The 12,407-nt window shown below is 43.6% G+C and overlaps 1 protein-coding gene across 1 annotated transcript in view; it reads right to left on the reverse strand.

Annotated features, from left to right (window-relative positions):
* Positions 1-212: 212 nt before the first annotated feature.
* The window catches only part of LOC121579470 (AMME syndrome candidate gene 1 protein), a 32,679-nt gene continuing 20,484 nt past the window's right edge, over positions 213-12,407 (reverse strand). Inside the window, exons 3-6 of the mRNA XM_041894071.2 lie at positions 7,069-7,183; positions 6,193-6,283; positions 5,965-6,061; positions 213-5,660 (exon numbers count right to left, since the gene is read on the reverse strand). Of these exons, the coding sequence (XP_041750005.1) occupies positions 5,546-5,660; positions 5,965-6,061; positions 6,193-6,283; positions 7,069-7,183 (418 nt within the window). The 3' untranslated portion in view covers positions 213-5,545. The remainder of the gene's footprint in view (positions 5,661-5,964; positions 6,062-6,192; positions 6,284-7,068; positions 7,184-12,407) is intronic.

Raw genomic sequence — 12,407 nt, forward strand, 5'->3', positions numbered from 1 at the left:
ATTTAAATAGTAAGGGGGTAAAACCAATGTGTACCACCAACTACATTATTTCCTTCCCATTACTAAGGACTTAGTATTATCCAAGCTGTAAATATAACCTTGTTTATTGTATAACATTCAACCAGGCTCAAACTCAGATTATAATACCAAATACGTTATGTCATAACGTAATAAAACACCCATTACACAAAACGTGCACAAACACAATTTCGTATCTTTTCACTTTTTTTATTGGATAAATGATTTTAAAAGGTAATAACAATGTTTAAAACTACATTATCTCCACAGCCATTGCTCACATACCCACTGATAACCCATCTATATATATATATATATATTTAAGATCTTCTCCCCACACAGTTTTTTTTTTTTTGGGGGTGGGGGTAATATTTTGTATTTTTGGGGGGAGCCATACGATCATAAATGCCCATTTCAAGTCTCATCACACTAACAGCAATTCAATGGGGAAGGAAGGAGGATCTAGCTCTAAAGGTAAGTCGTTTATTTCCCAGTTCATATTATTCAATCAACATTTTCAAGTTGAGAAAGTGAACCAAAAATGTAAAGTAGAAGAAATAAAAAGGTGGGTGGGGGGTTACGCCAGGCAACCCCACATCCCGTCATGCCACCACAGCAGAGACTGTCACTCTGCACAGCGACATCTCGGTTTCTCAAATTTTCTGAACATAGAAAACCACTAAAATAATTTAGAAACTAGATCCAAAATATTTTTTTTAACAGAATTTATAATGTACAAAAAAGTTTTTTTCTTCTTAAAGTACATTTTCTTATAAAAGTTTGTAGTTATTTTATTATATGATTCATTTATTTGTATATCAGTGCGATTGTATACCAGTGCAGCTACTGGGTCCAGAGTAAAGAAAAGAGGCTTTTTCATATATAAAGTATAACTGCTGGTCTTTGGGAAAAAACATAGAAACCCATAAATCTAGGAGGCACGCTATGGGGTTGTATTTTTTGTTACACAAATTATAATAAATGTGAAAACCAGTGACGAAATAAACTGCAACCAGGTAATTTCACTATCCTTGATGCCTGGTAAGGCTTCAGACAGAATCAATGAAAATTCATTGAATAAGCAGTTGCTAAAGAAATCAAAATACATTAGAAATCGTACAAAAAAAGAAACAGATGAAAAAAAGTCATTTTGTCTCTTGCAGGGGTGTTTTTTGGAAGGACAGGAAGCCAGGCCTGAAGAGCAGCATGAGGACATGGCCAGAGGCATCTTTGGTTCGGTCGAACATACAAAAGGTAATATGAGCTTAAGCATTCCACAATGCAATGCTGAGAGTAAACCCTAACCCTGGTATGGAACCAAATGACTTTCTGTCTTTAACATTATCCTAGTTGTGTCAGTATGAGAAATGGAACTAAATGACATTGTCTTTAACATTATCCCAGTTGTGTCAGTATGAACAATGATCTCTCGTCCATGGGCAGAGGTGTGTTGCAAATGAGCAAAGTCAGAATCACATCACATTTGACTGAAATTAACTGGTATTCATGAACCTTGACTCGAGGTAAAAAGGACAAGGTTCAGTCATTTCCATGTGAAACATATACTTCAGAGGCGGCTGGTGGGAGGAGCTATAGGAGGACGGGCTCATTGTCAAACGTGGTTTCTATATGTTTGATAGCATCACTTATTCCATTCCAGCCATTGCAATGAGCCCATCTTCCAATAGCTCCTCCCACCAGGCTCCTCTGATATACTTACTGTATGAAGTGCGATTCATTAATGGCAACGAATAGTCTCAGTCAAACGTCATACAATAACTATGTGAGCATCCTCATGACGTCAGCAATCACTCATCTGGCTTTCACTAAACCTGCCAACTAAATCCACCCTCCTGTCCAGCCAAGTCGTAACATGGTCTTTAGCTTAAAGAAACCACTGTTAGAGGCTTACTGTACATGCATGACAATATTCAAGAAGGCTAAAACGCTAGACTTCCTTTGAGGCAGTTTGTAAGAGCCAGAGTTGAGCGTTCAGTCAGATAACCTTTCCTTTAAGCAGTTAATTAACCCCATGGATGAGTAAAGGATACAGGACAGCTGTAAAAACTATATTTAAACACAGAGGTAAAACATTAAGTGTTGTTGGAACATCCAGTCGTGGGCTGGGCAGAGAAAGGGCCTACGATGGAGTGGCTGGAGAGCGTAGGGGTGACAGCCCTATTCACTCCAACTCTTTACTGTCCCAGCGCAGGAGAGAACGTTCCCTTCTGATGCCACCATCTACTGAACGACAGATTTCACCTTTAACCCCCAGGCCATGAGGCATGGAGTTGGGGGTAGAGAAGGGAGGAGGGGGGTTAGTTGGGACTTCTTGTCCTTTCAAACCTGCAGGGTGTTGACTTACACTGGTAGGAAAAAAACACCTGTTGAACAGATCTGCATATATCAAGGATAAGTCGGATATGATCGATGAGTCCGCATGACCAGTCACGAAAACCCGCGACCGCCCCAACATGAGGTCCAATAGCACCATTTTATTTATTTGTCTCTTTTTTTATGAGTTATACGAGTCTCTAAACCGTAGATCAAGCATGTCATGGATTAAACCATACTACATGTTTTATACACATACACACAGGCAACAGAATGGATTGCATTTGTGTATACATATATCGGCAAGTATGTAAAAGACAGTGGTGGACTTGGTCTTGCAGCATGTCCAGAAAAATTGTCAGGTTGTGCTGTATTTAATGGACCAGAAAATGGGTACCTGACTGTTCAGCAGCAAGGATAGCTTTTCCTGCAGTCCTCTGAAAACTGTTATTGTGACAACCTACTAGGCGAAAACATCTCTTTAAGTAGGCCTACTTTATCCTGTCAATATTACTGAGCAGCATGGTCTGAGGCATCAGTTCCCTGACCCCAAGAGGATATGATGGAAATGCCATCCAATCTCTGAGCAGGGAACCACAGTGAACAGGGGAGATTAGCCTATTTTCACATTATCATCTGAACCACTTCTACACTAGGCTATATTAATGAAGTAGCCTGTCTGACCATAACAAAGTTTCCCATCTGCCTCCCACTACGATAATGTGTCTATCTGAGGGTGAATCAGGTTCACCTTCACTGCCCTGTAGGTTGAGGTCAGGGTTAGACAACAGTACAGTACGGGACAGAGGAACACTCAGGGCACCATTTTACCGGTCCACATTTATTTAATCATTCATTAAGGCAACACAACTGAAATTTGGGTCATTCTGGGTTACTGTGGATGGAGTGCCAAAAGCCCTTAACATTTTGCATATAAAAATTAAATAAATGATTATCCCTACTATCAGTTGGTAAAGGCTGTTCCGAAAAGAAGTATTTTTTTACAAGCACCTCTCAAAACTGTCAGTCACCTCACAAAACTAAAATCAAATGCTGATGATCAAATCCTGTACACTACACAGAGGTCACGAGATAATCCTCAACTACACTTGTTAAAACACACCAACTACTGGGCGTGGATGTGACTGACAATAAGGTATACTTGAAGAGGAAATGGCATCACTGCTCCTTTAAAAGCCCTGGCTCTTTATGTAAGGATTGATTGAATGCAGCTTGATCACCCTTTACCAATTCCCTCTACATCTGTTCCAACCAACTCACCAGTCTGCCAAAACCTGCTGCAAACCAGCTGACAAGACAGACCAACAACCTCTGCATGGTTTCTAGTGGCACAGAGATGGGGAGTAACTGGTCCTGAAAACAGCAAGCCCCTCAACGAACAGCAGCATGTCATGAAGAAGAAATAATGGAGGGGTGATTTGAACAACTCAACCGACGATGATCAGTGCCAGAGGTTTAACGTTAGCTAGATACTAACTCCAGTAGCCTCCACAGCAGCTCCTAACATTTGACAAGAGCACATGAAAGTGCACAACTATGGCAACTGTCAGTCATCAAGAATGTAACGCCACATGTGGATGTAAACATTGACTACATCAAGCAAAATTAAGTGTCATTGTGGCCACGAGCTTCAGTTAAAATGGTATCGAACTAGTTGAGGTGAGGAGGCCAGAAACAGGACAAAAGAGTTCAAACCCTGATGCTAACCCATGTTCACAGAGTAACTAGAGAAAGGACAGATCATGTCTCACAGGCCCAGATTCCTAACCAGGACCAAGCACAGAGCACAATCTGAGGGGAAACCCAACTTTTGTGACCAAAGCCACCAGAATAAAGTTGACTCGTAGAGGAAGTAAACACAGAGAGGTTACATATTAGAGCGGAGAAAAGCAAACAGCTCAAGCCAACCACTATTACAAAGCATGCATTAAAAATAGAATATGGCTTTTAGTTTTAGCATGTCCCTGTCACTAGACTCAAGTCTCATTCATTGGTTTTTCCTCAAACCAACAGGCATGGAATAACAGGATGAAGGTATTTTTCAGAGGGCAATGACTTGGATCATTATCTATCTGCACTCTATAGTCAACTCTCCAACCCAACCAAGTTCAAACTTGAGAAATGTATGGAGGAAGCCATTTTAGCTTCAAATTAGGTTATCTGTTCTTTGTCTCTGTGAATCAGGCGAGGAATTAATGTGATCTACAGGGGGAAGAGAGGGAGAAAATAACTGAGATGGAGCCGAACAAATTCAATTAAAGTTTAGAAGTGTTCATCAAAAACACCATGACCACTCGGGTGAAAATAACCGGCTCTGTCAAGCATCATGGGAAATATTTTGGCATGATCCTATTCCTAATTTAATCTAGCGGTTTCAATCTCCTGTCAGATGTGCACTTAACAACAAACTTCTAACCACACACAGAAAAGCAAACACGTTTGTGGGGTAACGCAATAAAGACCAGCTAATATTGGTCACGTGGCATCACAACCCTACAATGTAAAATATTGGGTATACAAGTCCCAACACCTACTCAATTACATCACTACAACAGTTTACAAAGACCAAACCAACCTTAACATTCAATACTTTGAGAGGAATCGCAAAATTGAGGAAAAGATGCAACCTTCCAGATCTGCTGATGGCTTGCTACATGATACACATAATGTCAATCTGGCTACTAAGAAAGGATTAAACAGAAAAACAGAAACACATTTTCCTAATAGAAGGGAACACTGTAGAAAAGCCTACACAAAATATGAGCATATACCATTATGCAAGACTAGTCCACCATATATGACTTGCATCCATCCACAGAATCAAAAACCTGATTAGGATTGTTTGAAAAGAATAAAGGTTTAAGAAAATCTAGTATTTGTTTACTTGTCAAAAATATGAAGGAAAGGGGTTATAGATATCGATATATATGCTGCAAAAACTAAATCAATAGGAGGATAAAAAGGAAAATAGTTTAGTTTTTCTCTCGTCATTATCAATTTATGCTTATTTTGCCACCCGTTGCCACGTCAACGTCTGGGAGAGCGTCAGCATGGCAACGGAAACTATCATCATAAAATGGTACAGTAGTAGAGATAGCTAGACCAGGAGGGGGCGGGCTCTCCTGGGAAAAGGTCCGCAGAGAGGTTCAGTGATTGGTCATGCGGCACGCTGTCAGGAATAATGGTTGTATGGGGGTAGAGGGTGCCCGGTGCCATTCTGGTAGTGATGGTGCTGGCGGTGGGCGATGTACTCCGCATAGCTCATCGTCATCTTCTCGCTACGGTACCTGAGCAGGAGGAGAGGAAAGTTAGAGAAGGCACAGTTACCCCAACTTACCTGGCAGCGGCACTACAATCTTTACATCCTAATGCTGCTATGGATCTAGCAGTACTCTGTCACTGATCTCCCTGGTGGTACTGTGGCAAACAGGACCATGGTGGGCTTTGGGAGGGTCACCTACAGTAATTATGCGCCAGTGCCATTTTCCCAGCAGTGAGCAACACTTACACTTTCAAAATCTACACTTAAGGCAAAACCAAGGCCAGCAGTGGAAGTCAGACAGCATCCGGTGTGAAAGCAGCCTCTCTTACCTGGTCAACTTAATGGTCTTCCTGAAGTCATTTGTGATGGGAGCTTTGTAGCCTCCCTTTCGTAGTAAGGAATCTATGGTCTGAATGTGGTCCCATCCTGCACAGAGAAGGTTATATCTTCTTGAACATCCCCCTTTATATCCCCTTGAATACCACTTCTCTCTACAACAAAGACCTTCAGTCATTCAGAGATCATACAAAGGTGATGGGACACACGATTCCACTTACCTTGCTCTTTTGCGACCTCTGGTAGGTAGGTGGCGGTGCGCTTTGATCCTTTTTCATTGAAAAACTCTATCCTAATGCCATGAACACCCACCTACATGTCAGAGAGAGGGAAGAGAGAGAGGGAAGAAGAGACATCACTTTAATGACAGTACCAACAGAGAGAAATATCTATACGAACTACACGTCTTCGGCCACACTGTCCAACCTACTAGAATGCCTTCATAGGTCTTGCTGCACTAAGCCTAACATACTGGGTTCTATTTTGTGAAAGGGGGAATGAGAGGCTGAGAGGGAAATGGAGGTTTAGAGTGAGGGAGGGATGGCCACAGTAATAGGAGAGTGACTGGATGGAGGAGACAGGATCTGTCCCTGTAAACCAGCACACTTGAGCAGGGCCATGATCCAGTCAAGGTAGCTCAGAGGATTGTTCCCATTATAATCCAAACCGGCAGGTGATCACCCACCCACGTCACGGCCCTTGTCCCACCCACTCCCTGTAGTGTAGCCCCTCTGGGTCAACAAGGTAACTGCTTATGTCCTCACCACAAAGACATATTGCCTGTGTGTGTGAATGTTGATTGTCTGCCATCCTTGCTGTGTGAATATCCAGGCTGCAATGAGGCCCATTTCATTCAGGACATGAAGGTGCCACTGCAGCAGAGCCCTTTCCCTATTCAATTCTGATCTCTACTTCACACAGGAGATTGTCTCTTACAGTGTGCTCTGTGTGGAGAGTGTACTGCTCTCTGGGGCACAGTCAATCTAAGCTACTGGATTCACATATGTGAAGGCCATTTCATTTCAATAAAAATTCTATGACTGAAGAGTATTGCATAAGATGAATTAATAGCTACCTGTCTTGTTTCAGTCTCTTACCTCCCAGTCAAGGTAATCACCGACGTCCTCGAAGTTGGTGAGCAGAGACACTGAGCAGAAGAGGCGTGGCAGCTCGTCCCTCGTCATGGAGGGAAAACGGCTGTCTTTAAGGGCACTGTGGAGACAAAGCACAGGGGACGTTTAGGGCGAAAATAAGCATCATTACTTTAAATCGGTTCCAACTGGAAGACCTACAGATTATCAAGGACAATGTCTACCCAAAGTTATATTTTCATTTAATCTCACACTGAGCTGAGGGCATTATGGTTAGAATGAAAAAGACAAAATCTCTTTGGTAAGAGAACAAGTAAAGGAAACCCTGCAAGCATATTCTTTATCCTTTCAGAAGAGATTTAGATGGCATTAGCCATTAAATGACATCTTCTATGCTTCAAATAAAATAAAATGTATGTTTATTGGTCGTAGATGCAGCAAAACGCTTGTGTTTCTAGCGCCAACAGTACAGTAATAATACCTAGCAATACAAAACACTGTGCACATAATCCAAAAAGTAAAAATAAATATCAGAACGAGCAATGTCAGAATCCGGAACATATTTAAGCAATAAGGCCAGAGGGGGTGTGGTATATGGCCAATATACCACGGCTAAGGGCTTTCCTTAGGCTCGACCCAAACCATGAAAAACAGCCCCAGAACATTATTCCTCCTCCACCAAACTTTACAGTTGGCACTATGCATTCCGGCAGGTAGCGTTCTCCTGGCATCCGCCAAACCCAGATTCATCCATCAGACTGCCAGATGGTGAATTCATCACCCCAGAGAACGTGTTTCCACTGCTCCAGAGTGGAAACATGGTGAATTCACCACTCCAGCAGACGCTTGGCATTGCGCATGGTGATCTTAGGCTTGTGTGCAGCTGCTCTGCCATGGAAACCCATTTTATGAAGCTCCCGACGAACAGTTATTGTGCGGACATTGCTTCCAGAGGCAGTTTGGAACTCGGTAGTGAATGTTGCAACCGAGGACTGACGATTTTTACGCGCTACGTGCTTCAGCACTCAGCGGTCACGTTCTGTCAGCTTGTGTGGCCTACCACTTTGCTGCTGAGCCGTTGTTCCACTTCACAATGACAGCACCTACAGCTGACCGGGGCAGCTGTAACAGGGCAGAAATGTGACTAATTGACTTGTTGGAAAGGTGGTATCCTACGACGGTGCCACGTTGAAAGTCACTGAGCTCTTCAGTAAGGCCATTCTATTGCCAATGTTTGTCTATGGAGATTCCATCGCTGTGTGCTAGATTTTATACATCCATCAGCAACAGGGGTGGCTGAAACAGCCCGAATCTACTAAATTGAAGGGGTGTCCACATACTTTTGTATATATATATATATATATATATATATATATATATATATATATACACACACATACACACACTGAGCGTACAAAACATTAAGAACACTTTCCTAATATTGAGTTGCGCACCTCCCCTCTGATAACCGGAGAGGACCTGACAAGACAGCAGAAGCAGCACTCTTACTGGCCGGGGACTTGAACGCAGGGAAATTGAAATCAGTTTTCCCTAATGTCTACCAGCATGTCACATGTGCAACTAGAGGGAGAAAAAAAACTCTAGATCATCTTTACTCGTACACAGCTCGCCCACCATTTAGCAAATCTGACCATAACTCTATCCTCCTGATTCCTGCTTACATGTAAAAACGAAAAAAAGGAAGTACCAGTGACGTGCTCAATACGGCAGTGGTCCGATGAAGCGGATGCTAAGCTACAGGACTGTTTTGCTAGCACAGACTGGAATATGTTCCGGGATTCATCCGATGTCATTGAGGAGTTTACCACATCAGTCACCGGCTTCATTAATAAGTGCATCGACAACATCCTCCCCACAGTGACCGTACGTACATAGCCCAACCAGAAGCCATGGATTACAGGAAACATCCGCTCTGAGCTAAAGGCTAGAGCTGCCGCTTTCAAGGAGTGGGAAACTAATCCGGACGCTTATAAGAAATCCCGCTATGCCCTCTGACGAACCATCAAACAGGAAAAGCATCAATACAGGACTAAGATCGAATCCTACTACACTGACTGACTCTCGTCGGATGTGGCAGGGCTTGCAAACTATCACAGATTACAAAGGGAAACCCAGCCGTGAGCTGCCCAGTGACGCAAGCCTACCACACAAGCTAAATTACTTCTATACTAGCTTCGAGGCAAGCAACACTGAACCATGCATGAGAGCACCAGCTGTTCCGGATGACCGTGTGATCCCGCTCTCCGTAGCTGATGTGAGTAAGACCATTAAACAGGTTAACATTCACAAGTCTGCAGGGTCAGATGGATTACCAGGACACGTATTCAGAGCATGCGCCGACCAGCTGGCAAGTGTCTTTACTGACATTTCATCCTCTCCCTGACCCAGTCTGTAATACCTACATGTTTCAAGGAGACCACCATAGTCCCTGTGCCCAAGAACGCCAAGGTAAACTTCCTAAATGACTACCGCCCCGTAGCACTCACATCTTTAGCCATGAAAGGCTGGTCATGGGTCACAACACCATCATCCCAGAAACTCTGGACCCACTCCAATTTGCATACCGCCCCAACAGATCCACAGATGACGCAATCTCTATTGCACTCCACACTGCCCTTTCCCACCTGGACAAAAGGAAACACCTACGTGAGAATGCTGTTCACTGACTACAGCTCAGGGTTCAACATCACAGCACCCTCCAAGCGCATCACTAAACTAAGGACCCTGGGACTGAACACCTCCCTCTGCAACTGGATCCTGGACTTCCTGGCGGGACGCCCCCAGGTGGTGGGGGTAGGCAACAACACATCCGCCACGCTGACCCTCAACACGAGGGCCCCTCAGGGGTGTGTGTCTAGTCCCCTCCTGTACTCCCTGTTCACCCACGACTGAGTGGCCATGCACGACTCCAACACCATCATTAAGTTGGCCGACGACACAACGGTTGTAGGCCTGATCAACGACGATGATAACACAGCCTATAGGGAGGAGGTCAGAGACCTGGCAGTGTGGTGCCAGGACAACGACCTCTTCCACAATGTGAGCAAGACAAAGGAGCTGATCATGTACTACGGGAAAAGGAGGGCAGAGCGTGCCCCCATCCACATCGACGGGGCTGTAGTGGAGCAGGTTGAGAGCTTCATGTTCCTTGGTATCCACATCACTAAGGACCTATCATGGTCCAAACACACCAAGACAGTCGCGAAGAGGGCACGACAATGCCTATGCCCCATCACGAGGCTGAAAAGATTTGGCATGGGACCTCAGATCCTCAAAAAATTCTACAGCTGCACCATCGGGAGCATACTGACTGGTTGCATCACCGCTTGCTATGGCAACTGCTCAGCATACAGAGGGTCGTGCGTACGGCCCAGTACATCACAGGGGCCGAGCTTCCTGCCATCCAAGAACTCTATGCCAGGTGATGTCAGAGGAAGGCCCTACATTTTTTCCAAATAAACATAAAATCCAAATTAAAATAAACATGAAATAAACATGAAATTGTCAAAGACTCCAGCCACCCAAGTCATCAACAGTTCTCTCTGCTACAAGTGGCACCCGAGGGCTTCTACCCCCAAGCCATAAGACTGCTGAACAGTTAATGAAACGCTACCCTGACTATTTGCATTGACCCCCTTATTTTACTCTTATTAATTCTTATTTTTTGCACCGACTCTCTTGCACACACACACATACTACACTGACACTCCAACACACACACGCACACTTACATTCCTTCACACACACTGCTGCTACATTGCCTTGCAAAAGTATTCATCCCCCTTTGCGTTTTCCCTATTTTGTTGCATTACAACCTGTAATTTAAATAGATTATTTAGATTTCATGTAATGGACGTACACAAAATAGTCCAAATTGGTGAAGTGAAATTGAAAAAATAACTTGTTCCAAAAAATTCAAAAAAATAAATAACGGAAAAGTGGTGCGTGCATATGTATTCACCCCCTTTGCTATAAAGCCCCTAAATAAAATCTGGTGCAACCAATTACCTTCAGAAGTCACACAATTAGTTAAATAAGTCCACCTGTGTGAAATCTAAGTGTCACATCATCTGATCTCAGTATATATACACCTTTTCTGAAAGGCCCCAGAGTCTGCAACACCACTAAGCAAGGGGCACCACTAAGCAAGCGGCACCATGAAGACCAAGGAGCTCTCCAAACAGGTCAGGGACAAAGTTGTGGAGAAGTACAGATCAGGGTTGGGTTATAAAAAAATATCAGAAACATTGAACATCCCACGGAGCACCATTAAATCCATTATTAAGAAAATGGAAAGAATATGGCACCACAACAAACCTGCCAAGAGAGGGCCGCCCACCAAAACTCATGGACCAGGCAAGGAGGGCATTAATCCGAGGCACAACAAAGAGACCAAAGATAACCCTGAAGGAGTTGCAAAGCTCCACAGCCGAGATTGGAGTATCTGTCCATAGGACCACTATAAGCCGTACACTCCACAGAGCTGGGCTTTACGGAATAGTGGCCAGAAAAAAGCCATTGCTTAAAGACAAAAATAAGCTAACATAACGTTTGGTGTTCGCCAAAAGCCATGTGTGAGACTCCCCAAACATATTGAAGAAGGTACTCTGGTCAGATGAAACTAAAATTGAGCTTTTTGGCCATCAAAAAGCGAATCATGGTGGTGGCAGCATCATGCTGTGAGGATGTTTTTCACCGGCAGGGACTGGGAAACTGGTCAGAATTGAAGGAATGATGGATGGCGCTAAATACAGGGAAATTCTTGAGGGAAACCTGTTAGTCTTCCAGATATTTGAGACTGGGACGGAGGTTCACCTTCCAGCAGGACAATGATCCTAAGCATACTGCTAAAGCAACACTCGAGTGGTTTAAGGGAAAACATTTAAATGTCTTGGAAGGGCCTAGTCAAAGCCCAGACCTCAATCCAATTGAGAATCTGTGGTATGATTTAAAGATTGCTGTACACCAGCGGAACCCATCCAACTTGAAGGAGCTGGAGCAGTTTTGCCTTGAAGAATGGGCAAAAATCCCCGTGGCTAGATGTGCCAAGCTTATAGAGACATACCCCAAGAGACTTGCATCTGTAATTGCTGCAAAAGGTGGCAATTCAAGTTTTCAGTTTGTCTTATTTCCTGTTTGTTTCACAAAATGTTTTATTTTGTGTCAGGCACCTCCAAACAACAGCCATGGCTGGATAAATTATTCTAATGCCCGTGTTGCATCCATTCTCTGCAGCTCCCTGGGAGAGAGGGGAATTCGACATGCTACTGGTAGCAGAGCAGCAGATTAAACATTGATTAGATGGGCAGGGTTGGCAAATCTTC

Source organism: Coregonus clupeaformis, chromosome 13, assembly GCF_020615455.1.
Source record: "Coregonus clupeaformis isolate EN_2021a chromosome 13, ASM2061545v1, whole genome shotgun sequence".
Lineage (NCBI taxonomy): Eukaryota > Metazoa > Chordata > Actinopteri > Salmoniformes > Salmonidae > Coregonus > Coregonus clupeaformis.